This window comes from Castor canadensis, chromosome 7, assembly GCF_047511655.1.
Source record: "Castor canadensis chromosome 7, mCasCan1.hap1v2, whole genome shotgun sequence".
NCBI lineage: Eukaryota > Metazoa > Chordata > Mammalia > Rodentia > Castoridae > Castor > Castor canadensis.
The window spans coordinates 42,488,238-42,504,946 of NC_133392.1; the positions used below are offsets into that span (position 1 = coordinate 42,488,238).

Consider the following 16,709-nt stretch of genomic DNA (forward strand, 5'->3'; position numbering starts at 1 on the left):
CCACCCATGTGGCAGCCTTTTGATCTTGTTGGTATTGGAGCTAGGAGGGATTTGGGTTGCAGCTTTGGATGTTTGTGACTCTTCCTTGTCTTTTAATTTTAAGAGGTTCTGGAATCTAGTCACCTTGAGAATGCATAAGACATCCAGCTCATCTCCTGGCATGTTCTTGGCAAAATTCAGGGGAGAGTGTTGCTTAGCCTAGCAGTTTACAGGCAGTGTTTCTAGATTCAGCCTATCTCAACAGCACCCTACTGCCTGAGTCCTGGCTGAGTTCTCCACATCCCTGGAAAGTCTCCTCATCTAGATCAGGCCTACTTCCAACCCACCATATCCACATGCAGGAGTCCAGCCCAACTGTTAAGAAATGCCAAGGCAAGGCTCTCTGTTTGCTTCTTCTCTCTGGAAGCCAGTTCATGAAGAATTTTTGCATCTACTGCTCTTTGCTAGCCTCACAGAAAAGTATACATTTTTTTTCTAGAATCAAATTAAAATGTCCAAGCTCTAGCAAGTTACCCACTTGCTTTTAATAATAATTTCAACAAAATTACAATATAAGCAAAAAAAAAAATAGGCAGGCATTTGGAGAGCATATTGTCAAGTTGCTTGGTTATCACTGTTACCATTTGGTGAATGTGTAACGAGCAGCCCAAAGAACTAAATCATGCCAATGAGTTAAGTAAAAGGTTACTTTTTCAACATCTGTATACAGTCTCTGTAACCTGTGCCTCATTCAAAGATCTCATAGGCAAATGTTGCATCATAATTCCCTCAAACCTTTGGACATAAGAACAGTTGACCTGTCTAGTGCCTATCTAATATCTTGGTTTCCTGCCTATAAGGAAGACCATGTTGATAGTCATGCTAGACCTAAAAGTGGGTAACAGAGAAGAGAAAGATGAGGAGAAACAACAAACTTGCTGTTATCAAGCACTCAAAGTTTGTTTCTTCTTGGAAGGCAAAGGGGTTGGAAAGAAATATCATGGTCTGCTAAAGCTGATATATTATAAGTTCTGCCATTATTTTACCAAATGATTTACATATGCTTTTCCAGGATTTTTTTCATACTGCCTTGAACAGTTTGGAGTACTCCCTCAGCACCACTTCCACCTCTGTGGATTTACATACCTACTCTGTTCTGCTAATTGCCACAAGATCTAGATACAAAATGAGAGGGGCTACCAATTACAGCTTTGAGTTGGCTTTATTTAGGGTGAGGATCAGTAGCAAAAAAATGCATGAAGTCTTCAGAACAGAAGTGAGTATCACTTAAGAAGAAACAAAACAAACCTGCATGCCTGAAGGCCACTGAAAGCATGATGGAAGCAGGAAACTTTTATTTGTGCCTACAAAAGTAGCAGCTGCTCAGGTTAGTGGCGTTATGGGGATGGCTGAGAAGAAAACAACAAACAAAAAAACCTTCAACTATTTCTAAGCCTGCTGGTGAAACTCCATGGAGACACTTTGAGAACACAATCTGGTCCTATGAGAAAAAGGAAGCAAGGAAGATAGCTTCAGCTTCTGAAATGGAAGGAGGAAAAAGCCAAGTCCTCTTGCAGTGAAATTGCAGGGAGAGGCCCCTGAACAACACAGTTACCCCTGAAAAGATGGAGGTAAGTTCCTGACTGAGATCATGAGTCTTTTACATCTAAAGGAGAAGTTAGAAAATGACACAAGCAAGGCCAAACGCTTTCTGAATTATGGTCCTAAGGAGAGTTGTTGTTGCTGCTGTCTTTCCAGTTACACAAAGTCACACACTGTCAGCAGCCATGTGGCCAGCCCACACTTGGTGTTACAAAGAACAGAAGACTCAGCTTTTGTTTTGAGAAATTTATTAAAATAAGATCAAGCATCCGTTGTACACAGAAGTAGTCATCTGCACCAGGTGTGGTAATACAGCCAAAGAGCAGTTTAAAATATGTTTATGAAGATCATAGAATACATTTGGTAAGGCACTACAGTCTTGCTCATGTTTTCAATAAATATGCTGTTTTTTAAAAAGGCAAAAGTGGCTCCCTCTGATTAAATGAATATAGGCACTATACTGTTAAAAAACAAACTTTGCTGGCCATTGTATGTAATTTATTCTCAAAAGAACTTTTATTACTTAGCATTTACAAAATGATTAGGGTAAAAAAAAAATCACAGTTTTCTCTTTCCAGTTAAGTCTCTTCCAGAGAGACCCAGGTATAAAAAGTGCCATAAAGTACAAAAGATTACCTCTCAGGAAATAAAACCACCAGAGGATGCCTTAGAACAGCTGAGTCTTTGGAAATGTTTGTATTTCAACTACAGTAATATCAGTGGAGTTTAGAAAACCCTGCACCTTTTGGTATCCAGGAAGGCTGCTTTGTAAGCACCCTCCAACCAAGGAGCATTAAGCAGCTGAAGAGACTCAGACTCAGATCCTGTTTTTTCTGGTGTAAACAGAGCACCAAATTGGGAGTCAAGTGACCTGGGCATTCATGCAGTGCCACCAGCACTTGCTAATACCAATTCTGTGTGTTGGTTATAGTACGCTTCAGTGCACAAAGCACATTGCATGTATATTGTCTCGGGTTCTTCACCACTAAGATGAAAAGTTCAGATTTGATGTTTCCCGCCGTCATTTCCAGTTTGAGCGCCCTGCCAGCTCCTCAATGATTTTTGTTACAGGTGATGCTGCTGCAGATAGGCCCAGCCTCTTTGTAGGCCACACAATGATTGCAGCAAAGGAGGGAAAATAACTTTTCATGGTATGGACAGATTGTTTGATCCCTTGCTACAAATCCTTTCATCAGAGCACTGTACACTATTAAAAGTCACCATTTAACTGGAGTTATTATGCACAGGCCATTAAGGCTTCTCTTCGTATTAGGCTAACTTTCATGTCAGAAGTAGGTTGCATAGGTCTCTAAGATTAAATTCACATTATTGCACATTTGGTTTCTCCCATCAGGTCTTCAACACTTAGGACACTGGGGAGTAAGGCTGTGTACAGTCAGGAGGCAAAAGATTAGCGAGAATCTTGATGTAAGCCACATCTCATTTAAAATGATTATATATAAATACATAGTGTATATTTATATATATTGGTCGTTGTATAAAAGGGGCTGTTCATCTGATTTATCTTCCTACTGGTATGTGACATGGGGGATTGCAGGTTAGAAAGATTAAGTTGGAAAACATGCTTCACTTTTTGGCAAGTAAACTAGACACATGGTCAAAGTTTTAAGAAATCTGGGATCTACCTGCTCAGATGCAGTAGAGAACACAGCTAATTTCATTCTCAAATGTCTAATAGTATTACTTTTACCTGCTAAGATTTAGTCTTCTGTTTGACTTTAAAATATATAATGAAGTTGTTTATAAATTATAGGCACATTTTTACTTCATTATAGAATACTATCTTTAAAATCAGTCATTGAGAAGCAATTGGATACAAAGCATCTAATCACAAGAATAGAAAAAGTAATCAAAGAGCACTTCAGAGAGAGACTCTAGAGCCCAAGGGCATTTAGTTGATCTTCTCCTGGGATCTGTAATAATCTGTCAGGACTTTCCATGCTTTGGGGGCCATGAAGCCATCTGGGGGATCTTCTCCTTCCCTGGCGAGCTTCCTCATACGAGTTCCTGAGATGAAGTCAAACTCGTTGTGCCTGTCACAGTATTGCAACAAAAGAACTCAGTGTAGGTAAGTACTTTCGGCCTTACAGATTCCTGGAATGAGTTACGAATTTTTTTTTCTTTCTGTAAAATGCTGCATCATTGAAAATGGGTAGTTCTCTAAATCTTCAGGTCAGGAACTTGTAGAAGAAGGAAATAACCGAGCTTGGTAGTCAATATTTACTCTGTACCTATTCTGTTCAAAGACGTATCTTGAGGCCAGGGGCTGTCTTTTATATCTCTGCCAACTTTCTGTGAGCACTCAGCATGGGAGTGAGTGCACCATAAATATTCATAAAATTTTTTCTATGTCATTTCCTTTCACTTAATGTGCTAGGCACTTGGTGCATGTTCAAGGGATGAGTAATAAAAAAATAATTTTTAAATTGTAGTGCTGGAGCTGAAACCCAGGGCTCCACGCATGCTGGACAAGTGCTGTGCCACTGAGTTGCATCGCCAGCTCCAAAAGGAATACTTACGACCATCTACTACATGCAATGGACATCTATAACTACAGGGAGCACAGAATGTAAAGACAAGGTCTTGACTCTCATCCCAATTGGGAGCATATGAAAATGCACTGGAGTGTTTTCCAAACAGCAAAATTTTTGCCTCATCGTGCAAGGTGTCAATTAAATAATTTTCCTATGAAAACCCACCTTGCTGGATCATAGAAGTCCATGGCTTTTTTGGTTTTATTGTAGGCAGCCACTCGGAATGGAATGATTTCCACAGAGGTGAGGCCAGGGGCCATGCTCAACACCATACCACCGTGGGTGGGTTCATACAGGTCTTTCTTGGTTTCAGGGTGAGGCATTCCTGCAGGATCCCTGCCCACAATGTAGAAATTGGCCCCTGCAATCATCCGGCACCTGCAGTGCCACTGGACCTACAAAACATCACGTAAGGGACACGACGATCAGCATGGGCTGAATCTGTGGGCCTCTGTTAATGGATACTTTAACTCTGTTTAAAAGTGATTTGATGATGCAGGTCAAAAAGTCACAAGAAAGGCAGTGAGTCCTAAGGCTGTGTGCTCTCTTCTTCAGACTTTGAAATATTGGGTGGATAGGAGCTTGAAAGATATGAATCACAGGAATCCTTTTCTTAGACCTCAAGGTTGTATTTCCTACTCTCTTCTCCAAACAGGTAGCAGACCAGTGATGCTCAGAACTTATTGTCATACCGAACTATGTGAATTTTACTTTCCATTCCCTTCTCCTTCAGATAAATCGGTTTAAAGCAAATTACAAACTCCAACATCTCATTATCCAACTGCTAGTAGTGAACTAATTACCTTTCAGTTCAACACAAAACTCGCTCTCTTTAAAGTGCAGACAGAAATACAAAGGCTGGAGAAGGAAGCTAGGGGTCTAGAACTTTGATATGACTAAAGAGGATTAATTCATTAAACTCTCTGTTCAATGGGCTTACTGTGTTATATTGAAAGGGAGACCTTATCTTTTCAAAATGTCCACAGGGCATGGTGGATCATTCAGAGTAATTGAAACTAGTAAATATTAGGTTAGATAGAACTTGCCCTATAACCCAGATAACTTCATAACCTCCTCCATTCACATGCCAACCTCCATATTCTCAAGGCAATGTATGATAGGTTTGACTTGATGTTCCTAGCATCTTTACAAATACAAAATGGAAACACTAGTATTATTATTTTGGTGATATTGGGGTTTGAACTCAAGGCCTTGTGCTTGCTAGGCAGATGCTCTACCATGCCGTTAGCCCTTTTTGCTTTAGCTATTTTTCAAGTAGGATCTTTTTATATTGTATTACTGTTGTACTGGGGCTACAATGTGACATTTACTAAAGTTCTTACAATATATCATTGTTGAATTCACCCTCTCTACCACTCTCCTTCAGATAGGGTGCTGCGTATATGTTTATGCTGGTCTGACCTGTGACCCTTCTATTTATGCATCCAAGTAGCTAGGATGACAGGCATGTGCCACCATGACAGGTTTCTTACTGGTTGAGATAAAGTCTCAAACTTTTCCCAGGCTGGCCTTGAATATAATGCTCACGATCTTTTGCCTCCCAAATAGCTAAGATTACAGGCATGGGCACTGTGCCCTGCTAAAATGGAAATATTATTAAATTGGAAAAGGAAGAGAGGCCAGAAGATCCTAGAAATCTGCTCATGAGGACAAAGGATCCCAGAGACCCATTTACTCTTCTGAATAAAGTTTGAGCATGTGCTCTGGGCCATAACCCAGCTCAGAGCATGGCTTACCTCTGTGGGGCCAGCATACAACATGGGAGATGGAAAGATGGCAACGATGGTTGATTTGGGATCCAGGACCCCTTCCTCCAACACAGCTGCATGCTGCTTCATCCGCCAGTCCAGAGGCACATCGTCATCCTTGGTCCAGCCCCCAAGAGGGTGGAGCAGGAGGACGGGTTGCTTGTAGCCCCTCCCCAGGAGCCTGCGGCGAGTGTCCTGCATCAACAAAGCGTGGCCATTGTGGACGGGATTGCGCAACTGGAATGCAAACACTGCATCTGGGAAAAACAGAAAAGCTGAGGTCAAAGAAACACACAGTGTTGCCTGTTCACGAGGACAGAAGGGAAAACCAAAGTATGTTTACTGTTCAGAGCATTCACTAAGTGCATTTGCTTTTGATAATCAGCTGGAGAACATAATGCATAATAAGGGAGAGCATGACTCAGGACTGAAAACAACTTCTGCCAGGATGGTTCCCGTAAAGCAAGGCTCAGGTTCTAGTCTCATTCTGGAGGAGGATGAATAATTGTCAGCAATGTTTTCTGGAGCCCTTGCATAGGCCAACAATCCACAGATATAAAAACACCTTCACCTTCACTTTAAAGAAATCTTCAGGACTACTCCACTTAGTGACACACTTGTGAAAGTCTTTTTTTTTTTTTTCTTTCTGGTTCTGAAATGTAGTTAATAGATACCCATTGTGGAAAACTTGGGAAATATATAAAAGCCCAAAACAGAAAATGAAAACAACCAATAATCCTATTACTTTTTTGCTCTCTTCTTTCAAAATGTATAGAGTAAGATATGAAAATCTCCCCTTCTCCTTGGTTCAGTTCCATCCCCTTAAGTGGTAGCTGTTGTCATCAGCTGTTTGGCACATCTATATGCACAAACAGGCTAGGGTTTTTAAAACTATTTGATTTCAAAAATATGATTGTGCTATACATACTGTTCTGCAATTTGCTTTTTTCCTTAATGAATACATTTTAGGTATCTTTCTGTGTCAGTGTACGCTTTAAACTATTGCAGAGTTCTCCAGTATGTGAATACAGTACAGATTTAAACTTTCTATATCATAGACATGTTAATAGATGTGTTCTTTTTTTTTTTAAATGCTTATTGCTGATATCCTTAACTTTTTATTCAGAGGGTGGTAAGGAGTATTCACAAATGCATTCGAGTCAGCATACATACCAGCATTCATTTCTTTACATTTCTGTCTGAGTTCCAGAGGTGTCAGGCGGTATTGATCCAACCCATCATTCCACCTTACTCTCTCCAGCACCTGAAGGTCTCCACCAACCAGCCAATCCCCACTTTCCATCACCATCTGGAAAGAATGTTATTAAAGTTGCCAGTGGTTAACATTGTTCTATATGAAAAATGTTCTCCTTCTTTGACCAATCTTGGATCACCATTGAGGAACTTTATCTAGATCCTCAGCACTGGTAACACAGAATATCTCAAACTTTTCGGTCTCTTCACTTCTTTATAGTCTTAAAAATTGCTGGGGGGTACAGCTCAATGGTAGAGCATGAGACTTGCATGTGCAAGGCCCTGGGTTCAATCACCCAAGAAGCTTTTGTTTATGTGGGTTATATCTATCATTATGCTCTATATTAGAAATTCAATCCAAGAAGCTTTTTAAAATGTTATTAATTCATTTAAAACTGACATTAAGGGAGGATGTAAGGAAAGGGTGAAGGAGGTTGAATGTAGTAGAAATATTATGTACTCATGCATGAAAATGGAAAAATGAGACCTGCTGAAACTATTCTAAAAATGGAGGAGAGGGGATAAAAGAGAATGATGGAGGGGTTGAATTCAACTGTGATATACTGTAAGAACTTTTGTAAATGTCACAATGGGCCCCCTGTACAATAATAAGTGATAATAATAATAATCGTACTGAATGTGACTATGGAATAAAGATTCTGCATGTCCTCCATCCCTCTGCCATTTCCTACACTATGAAAGTGTAAGCTATCCATCACTGGATTAGTTTTATATGTACCACTTCATTTGGATGTGCTAATTTTATCTGGCTACAATAATTGGAGGACAAATCAGTCTTTTTTTTACAAATGTTTCAAGTATAGGACATTAAAGTTACATTGTGAAACAAAAAATAAGAATAAAATTAACATTAATAAATTGATTACATGTTAACATAAATAACACTAAGTTAAAAAATTCATCTCTGCCCACCCCTCCCCAAAATATAGAAAGTATGGCATTACTTTACACATTTGCAAGTTTCTTTAATGTCTGACTAAACAAGAGACAACTGGACTCTCATATCTACTTCCGTATTTGATCTGTGGCAATGTCTTATTTTGGTGAAAGTATATAAAGGAAGACCACCCAAATTAGAGGCAGGTCGTTGGAAAAAAGAAAAGTGTTTGAATAGTCTTTTTATGTAATTGTGGATATTCTTTGATACTATACGAAAATGTAGTAGGTGCCTTTTTCCTACCCCCAAACCCCAGTCAGGATCTCACTGTATAGCCCAGGCTGACCTCAAACTTGGGATCCCCTTGCCTCAGCCTCTGAAGTGCTGGGATTATAAATGTGCACCACCATTCATGCCCAGCTTTCAAGTGCTGATATTTAAAAAATATATTTTTTTCTTTTTATCTTTTTGCTTTTTAAGGTTGTTTTGTTTGTTTGAGGTTTTTAAGTCAGGGCTTCACACCCACAAAGCAGGCACTCTACCAGTTGAGCCACATCTCCAGTCCCATTTTGCTCTGGTTATTTTGAAGATGGGGTCTCAAGAACTGTTTGCCTGTGCTAACTTTGAACTGTGATCCTCCCAATCTCAGCCTCCCAAGTAGGTAGGATTACCAGTGTGAACCACCAAGAAAAGAGGTTATTTTTAAAAGATATGTGGCACTGTGGAATCAGAAACTTAATGCATTTTCATACTGTGTTACATTAAAAATCCATTGAATGAATCTTTTACCATGGGTGGTCATGTCAATCTTCAAATCCTGTCATATTTTGTTTTGGGATTTTAAACATATACATACATTTATTAATGTCACTCCTTGTCTCCACAGAAAGTTTTCTAAGTATTGTGGAGCTGCCAAGCTTATGGCTTGAAGCCTCAAGATTAATGATTGTCAACTAATAAATAATCTCTGGTGTTTACCAGAAGTGAAACACTTTGTTCCTTTTGGAAAATACCTGCCAAATATTCAAGTCTGGATAACAACAGTTGTTACCCAATCTGCCAAGTAAAAATGGTGTTTCATGAAAAAAAAAAGTGACATCACACAAATTCTTTTCCCTAATCAGCCATTGATGTATGTAATAGAAGCACTTCCAGTTTGGAACATGGTATGAAAAAGTCACAGACTCAAGGGTTAAGATGCTTGTTTTATTTGTCTGTTTGAATTTTTGTTTGCTTATTGAGGGAGGAATTCACTATGTAGGCCAGGCTGACCTTAAACTTAAGATCTTCCTATCTTAGCCTCCTGAGGGTTGGCATTACAGACGTACACCACCATATCTGGCTCAAGACTTACTAATCATTTTCTACAGCATCATCAAGAACATTCTTAAGTGAGGCTAACATTCTTACGGCAAGTGTGTGGTGATGAAGACTTCAATGACCACGGGTACAGTTAGTCATCACTAGCTGGAATCTAAGGTACCTGTTTTACCCACAGTTGCCTTTGGATCAGCTGTGCAAATGTCAACTCAGTGAAAAAGGCAAATAATATCTTAGTATCATGAGCACAGTGAAATCTGGGGATTCTCTTGATAGGTCAGGGATACCTCCAGGGTTTTGTGGACCACATTTTGAGAACCATCCTAGCACATTCCTAATATAGTGTGACATACATTAGGCTATCCTCAATAAAGACCCAAAATAGAGGTTCTAGGAAAAAAATCAGAATTTTTTCTACCAGTTAATTATTGTTTAGTACAATTTCTATGAAATTCTTAAAAGATGTGGTCTCCTTCACTTATACCCCCTTTAAAAAGAAAAGAATATCTCCAAAGAGCAGCAAAATCTACATCTAGTGCTAAATACAGACTACTAACCCCCATTTTCTTAAAAGACCTTTGACAAGGATGCCAAGACCATTCTCTGGGGGAAAGGAAAGTCTCTTCAACAAAAGTGCCAGGGAAACAAGATATCCATACATAAAAGAATGAAATGGACCCTTATCTTACACCATATATAAAAATTAACTCAAAACAGATTGAAGACATAAAAATAAGACTGAAAATGATAAAACTCTTAAGAAAAAATACAGGGGGAGAAGCTTCATAACATCAGGATTGTCACAGTACCAAAAGCACAGATAGCAAAAGCTAAAATAGATAAATGGGGCTATTTTCAATGTAAAAACTTTCCTGCATTAAAGGACAATCAGCCAGGTGAAAAGACAATCTATTAAGTGGGAGAAGTATTTGCAAATCATGTTGTAAGGAGCCAATATCCAGAATACACATTGAGCTCCACAACTCAGTCACAAAAAATTAAAAACTCCACAATTTAAAAAAATGGGCAGAGGACTTGAACAGACATATTTCTAAATATGATCTACAAAAGGACAGACGCATATGGAAAAGAAGCTCCCAATACAGGAATGAATTATAAGGGAAATGAAAACCAAAATCCCAATGAATATCACTCATACCTCATACAGGAAGTCAGTGTTGATGAGGATGTGGAGAAATTGGAACCCCTGTGCAATGGGATTAGTAAAAGATGCAACCACTATGAAAACAGTATGGAGGTTCCTAAAAAATAGGACTACCATATGATCCAGCAATCCCACTTCTATGTTTACATCCAAAAGAAATGAAACAATGTTGAAGAAAACATCTGTACACCTGTGTTCATAGCAAGTGTTCACAATAGCTAAGAGATGGAAGCAACCCAAATGTCCAATAGTGGATGAATGGGTACATAAATGGTGATATCAGTCTTTAAAAAACAGGAGGATATACTGTCAAAATACAACATAGATGAATATTGAGAACATTATAAATTAAATATTAATATAGTACAGGGAGGCATAGGCGAGTGAGAGAAAGCTGATTGTCTTAAAACAACTAGTAAGAAGACACAAAGGTAGAGCTGGTGTATCTCTGACTCATATTCCCTGTTGTAATCAGATATTGGGGTGTACAACTACCTGCACCAGAGGGATTCAGGGAATGGAGGGCTGGGTGAGTGGTGGTTCTCTGCAGAGGGTGACTTTGCCTTTCACAGCGGTATTTGATAATATCTATGGACAATTTGTCACAACTGGAATAGCGTGTAGAGGTCAAAATGCTATTAAATATCATATATTGCACAGTATAGACCTCACAACAAAGAATTATCTACATCAAAATGTCAATACTGCTGAGTTTGAAAAACCCTGGGGTAGAGAGAGGGTAAATGTACAACGAATTTAGTCCTGTTTTCATGGCTCTTTTTCTAAACTGTGTGATCAGACGAATCACTGAACACAAATATTTGCAAATACCCATATGACATATTACTTAGACCACAAATGAAATTTTGAAACCGTTGTCCTCAAATCCCTGGCGGTGCAGTAACTCATTCTGAACGCTAGGGGTCCACACTATCCTTATACTGTATTGCTGGACTGGTGAAGGCAGAATTAAACCAACATCATTCGCTACCCAGTCTAAAAGCGTGTCCCTGTGAAAAACAATGTTCAAACTGTGCTTTTGGAGGAAAACTCTCCAAGGGTAGTTCTCTCTCTAAGGTGTTCCAACTCTAGAATTGTGCCAGCTATCAGGAAGAGAGGTCCAGGGCTTTGTGGTCTGGAAGTCTACACTCCCCTCTGAGCCTCCTGTCAAAGACAGAAGGACCACAGCTAGGGGCTTTGCAGAGCTGCATGCACTGAGATGAATGAATCTCATGAACTGGCAAAGAGAGGAACAGGGCTCAGAATCACAGACAAGCATGCACAAAGGAGGAGTCAATGAGACTAGAATGAAGTCTAAGAAAGTTATGGGAATAGAATAGGCTAAAAAAGGACAGAGGGAGGAAGATGCAAAAAAAATCTGGAGAGGATGAAGGAATGCACAAATTGGAAGAAGAGGAGAGGCTGAGAATGGAAGGTCAGACATCAGAATGAAGAGAGAGGAGAAAGAAACTAGAAGAAATACTTGGTTCAGGAAAAATAAGGTCATGATGAAAGGGTTCAGGAAGAGAATTGAGAAGAAAAACTAACACAAATGGAGAACATACATTCGCTTCTGACATGTCTATCAGAGTTGTGGAATCTGGAGCTTTAAGGGACCTAAAGATCCTGTAGATTTAATGACCTATATTTTCAGATGAGAAGATGGTTTTACAGAGAGGAAATGGTAGTACTCAAGTGCACACAGCTGTCTTACTAAAGCCAGAATCCCAATCTAGGCCTCCTACAAGCCAGGTGTACCCACTGGTCCTCATCAGTGGCCCCCAGGCTGATATTTCCATATCACGTTCAGCATTGCCTGCCACAGGTGTAGACAGGACAGATACAAATTGCTTTGGGAGGACAGAGAAGAGCATTTAGTCATACTACTGGGCATTTAGACAGCATTAGGCTGTCTTCAAGGAAAGAAAAAGGTGAGCAGGTAGGAGTGGAAAGATGACCTAAACCAAGGGACAAGCATGTGCAAACATAAGAACATGATCTAAGGACCAGGTTCTAAATGACTGGAGAAAATATGTTGGGCAGTAGGGGTAAAGGCTAAGAGATCATCCTATTTTTGCAAAGGGGCTCCCAAAAAAAGGTAGGACTGATCACTCTGGCTAAGAATGGAATAGAGGGGAGGAAGGCTAGAGACAGGGAGAAAATTGAAATGTCCTGGCTCAAATTGGAACTGATGAGTGAATAAATCCAAGTAATATGTGGGAGGCAGAACTGTCAGAACTCTGTGACTGAATGAACAAAGGGAGAGAAAAGAAGCAAGAATGGCATCGGTCTGGATGGTGGAGCCGTCACGGGGACAGAAGACACACAAGGGGGAGCAAGTCTGGGGATAGATTGAGAATGTTGAATTTGAGGCACTCTCAGGATATATCTACGTGGATCCATGCAGGAAACAGTTCCAAACAATTGTCAAACGATGTGGTTCTCAACCGTCACAGCCGTGCTAAATGGGGACTTTAACCCCCCATGGACCCGCCTGACTCCAAGCCAATTAAATCAGAATCTGGGAGGGTGGAATCCAGTTGGGGTTTGAACTCAGGGCTTTGCACTTGCTAGGCAGGTGCTCTACTGCTTGAGCCATGCCTCCTGCCCTTTTTGCTCTTCTTACTTTGAGATAGGGTTGTGCTTTTTGCCCAGGCCTGGACTACAATCCTATTTTAGGCATCCTGCATTGCTGGGACGACAGGTTGTGTGCTGCCACACTCAACATTTTCATTGCGATGGGGTCTTACTAATTTCCTCTACTTCCCGAGTGGCCTGGAACCTTGATCCTCCTGATCTCAGCCTTCTGTGTAGCTTGAGATGACAGGTGCTCACCACCTCACCCTGCTATTGATTAAGATGGGGTCTGGCAACCTTTTTTGCCCAGGCTGGCCTCAAATTGTCCTCCTGGTCTCGAGTCACCCTGATTTTATTTTTTTGAGTCAGTTTCTCACTATAGAGCTCAGGCTGGCCTACAACTCAGGGATCCTTCTGCCTCTGCCTCCTGAGTGCTGGGATTACAGGCATATGCTCCCATACTTGGTGCACTCTGGATAATTTTTAAAACTCTCTAGGTGATTCTGTTGATCCAACTGACATTTGGACTTCATTATGAAAGGATATAAAACCTCTTATTCCTTTCCTTTCATGGGAAGTCATACTTGGCTCTTTTGATTTCTACATCTGTAAGTGGGAGTTAATGATTTTTACCTAATTCACAAGAGTATTGTGAGAAAGAATTACTGCTTGGAAAAGCTTTGAGAGCCATGGATAAAAAGCAACAAGGCTCCTCCACACATTATTTTTACAAGTTTCACCTGCTCCTCCTAATGATTTCCTCTGAGGTCATGTCACATGGTTCCACACTCACTGACTCAGAGAGGCCTTGAACATAAGGTCCTGAGTGCATGCAGGTGAGGGGATGTGGAAGACAGGTCATTTCCTTGGCGACTAACCATTTTCTGCAAATATCATTCCCAGTGCCACATAGAAATACAAGAAGGCTCATGATTATTTGGGAATGACAACTTTTGGAAGTTTTTGAGTTTGGTTTTTTTTAATTCATATGTGCATACATTGGGCCATTTAATTAAAAAAAAACTATGTCACAGCATAACTGTGAGTTTCAGGGTATTAAACACATACACAATGAAGAGTTCTTTTTCCAGCAAGACTCATATGTTGTGTGCTTGCTAAATGTACCTTCAATAACCTGAGTGTAGTATATGCAGGGTGAGTGGCTTCTCTCTGGTTAGCCATGGCCCATTTCTCACCATTAGTGCACTGGGAATGTTTACAGAGGCAGTGACAATATTGTCAAATTCACAAGTCAGGCTACCACACTCCCTGGCTTCTATGAAACTCTGACTGCAATTGGTGACTTGGTGAAACACAAGGGGAAAAGATCATGTTAGAGCTTCCTTAGAGTTTTGTTTTGCTGTGTTTTTAGTGCAAGTCATGTAGATGTTAGATTTGAAGAGCAGAAATATCTGAGCTAGGGTAATGACAGTCCATTATTCTTTGGGTCACTGAGTGAAGATAAAATCCCAAGCCTGTAAAACTACAATCAAGAAAGAGATGGTCAGAGGCAGGGCTGGTGGAGTGGTTTAAGTGGGAAAGCGTTTGTCTAAGGAAGCGCAAAGCCCTGAGTTCAAATCCCAGTGCTGCCAAAAAAGAAATGATCATAGGCAAAAGATTAGAGATGCCTCTCTGGAGGGCAGATTGTTGTGTCTGATAAGCAAAAAAAAAAAAAAAAGCTGTCATGTTTGCCCACTGACTGCTTGTGTTCTGATTAAGAAGGCCCCAGAGGCCACCAACAGGGGCCTTGAAAAGTTCCTTCCTATTTTGAAACATTTCATAACTGAAGAAAGAACAAAAACCAAAAAAAACAAACCAAAACAAAACAAAAATATGCAGGGTCATGTAGCTGGAAGAGATGTTAGACTTATTTTGGTCTGGCCCCTGCCTTTCATCAGTGAAGAAAAGAAAGCAGTGTGCCTCATCATCACAGGGCTCCTCAGAGCCGTGACCTTCTAGGCCGTGACTGCTCTTGGTGATACCTGTGAGCCGGCTCAAAGTTGCTCTGTCTGGGGAATTTGAGATGTCAAATTAGTAGTATAAATCTCTCTTCATTTCCACCCTACTGCCTTTATCTTGGGTGAGAAATGGTTTTTGCCTTCAATTTCACATATTTTTCTTTGTGGGAAATGAACTACATCCAGTGATTCCTTCATACCCCCTCACTCCCACCCCACTGATTGCTAACAACAGTTAAGAGTTTGCCAAGGAATCCAGAAAGGTTTAGTCTATTTTGCCTTTAGGGAGGATGGAACCTAAATGATCCTAGTCAAATGAATACATTTTTCAACCTTGAAAATATCCACTGATAATGTACTATCTTTCCCCTGGGAACTCAGCCTCTATCCATGCTGATTTTTGTTGGCTGAAAAGATGTCATTGACCCACTCACTGGCCACAGAGCATGAACTCTGAGTTTTCATTCCAGTGATTAGTTGGACCCCTTCTGTGTGCATTTCCCTTGTGCGTTTTCAAGGTGAACAGGATTGCAAGTTCTAGTTGTGGTTTTGTGCATAGCTACTGCTGCAATCTTGTTCCTCTCGTCACGTTGTCCATTTAGCTGAGGAAGCAGCTAGATCACAGGATCTAGGACACAGGAGGTCATCAAGGCCAGCTCTTAAGCAGAAAGATTTCTTTTCAAAAAGCTCTCTCAAGGCACCTGGCAAAACATACCTTAGAAAAGCAGTCTTCCATTTAACCTCAGTTTTTCCAAGTGCTCCATGAAGGAATTTTTTAAAAATTCATTTTGTTCTCGGTTGAAATAGATCAAGAAAGCCCTTCCAAATTTTTTTGCAACTTACTTTGATATGGGGGTGTTTTGCAGATGCTGTCCCCCACACACGGGAACAACGCTCCTCTTTCCTATGCTCAAAGAATTCAGGGTCTTGTAAGATAGCCACCTTCCGGCCATTGTAGGTCAGGACAAACTCAGGGCACTCTCCCAGTCGTGCCTTATCATCGGCGGAGATTGGCAGTACGATGGGAATACTCATGTTGATCACTCCGTCTGTGGAAAAACCAGTGGGAAGTATGAGTACCAGATCTAAGGATGTGCCATTCTTTGTTGTTCATTTTGTTTTTGTGTTTGAGACCAGGTCTCACTCTGTAGCCCAGGCTGGCCTCTAACTTGCCATCCTTCTTGCTTCTGCCTCCTGAGTGCTCGGGTTACAGGTATGCACCACCACACCCCAGCATAGGTGTGCTGTTCTTTAAGGAAAACTCAAACATGCACAGTGCCCTTCCAGAGAGTCCATTCGAAAGGCTTTAGAACTCCAAACAAATGTGGTTGTGTTGGCTGCCCCAGTTTGTCTAAGAGTCGGTGAAGAGAACTTCTGGAGGACTCTCCCAGGCAGGAGACTTTGAACTTGAACTGCATCTCTTCTCAGTATTTAACCTTCTGGCTTACCCCACCCACCCTCCAGATTTTGGACTTGCCTCCCTTCACAGTCATGTTTGCCAATTTGTTTTTTGGGTGGAAATGGGATTTGAACTTAGGTCTTCATGTTTGCAAAGCAGACACTCTACCACTTGAGCCACACCCCAGCCCCAATTTTTAAAATTAAATCTTTTTCTCTCTCTCCCCCATCTCA

At 40.6% G+C, this 16,709-nt stretch overlaps 1 protein-coding gene across 2 annotated transcripts in view; it reads right to left on the bottom strand.

The window, feature by feature from the left end:
- Positions 1–1,800: 1,800 nt before the first annotated feature.
- Positions 1,801–16,709, bottom strand: part of Papss2 (3'-phosphoadenosine 5'-phosphosulfate synthase 2) — a 75,206-nt gene continuing 60,297 nt past the window's right edge. For both annotated transcript variants that reach the window (XM_020156712.2, XM_074078838.1), the window contains 5 exons: positions 15,921–16,126; positions 7,079–7,214; positions 5,894–6,162; positions 4,302–4,531; positions 1,801–3,635 (listed from right to left, as the gene is read on the bottom strand). In XM_020156712.2, the coding sequence (XP_020012301.1) occupies positions 3,494–3,635; positions 4,302–4,531; positions 5,894–6,162; positions 7,079–7,214; positions 15,921–16,126 (983 nt within the window). In that variant the 3' untranslated portion in view covers positions 1,801–3,493. The remainder of the gene's footprint in view (positions 3,636–4,301; positions 4,532–5,893; positions 6,163–7,078; positions 7,215–15,920; positions 16,127–16,709) is intronic.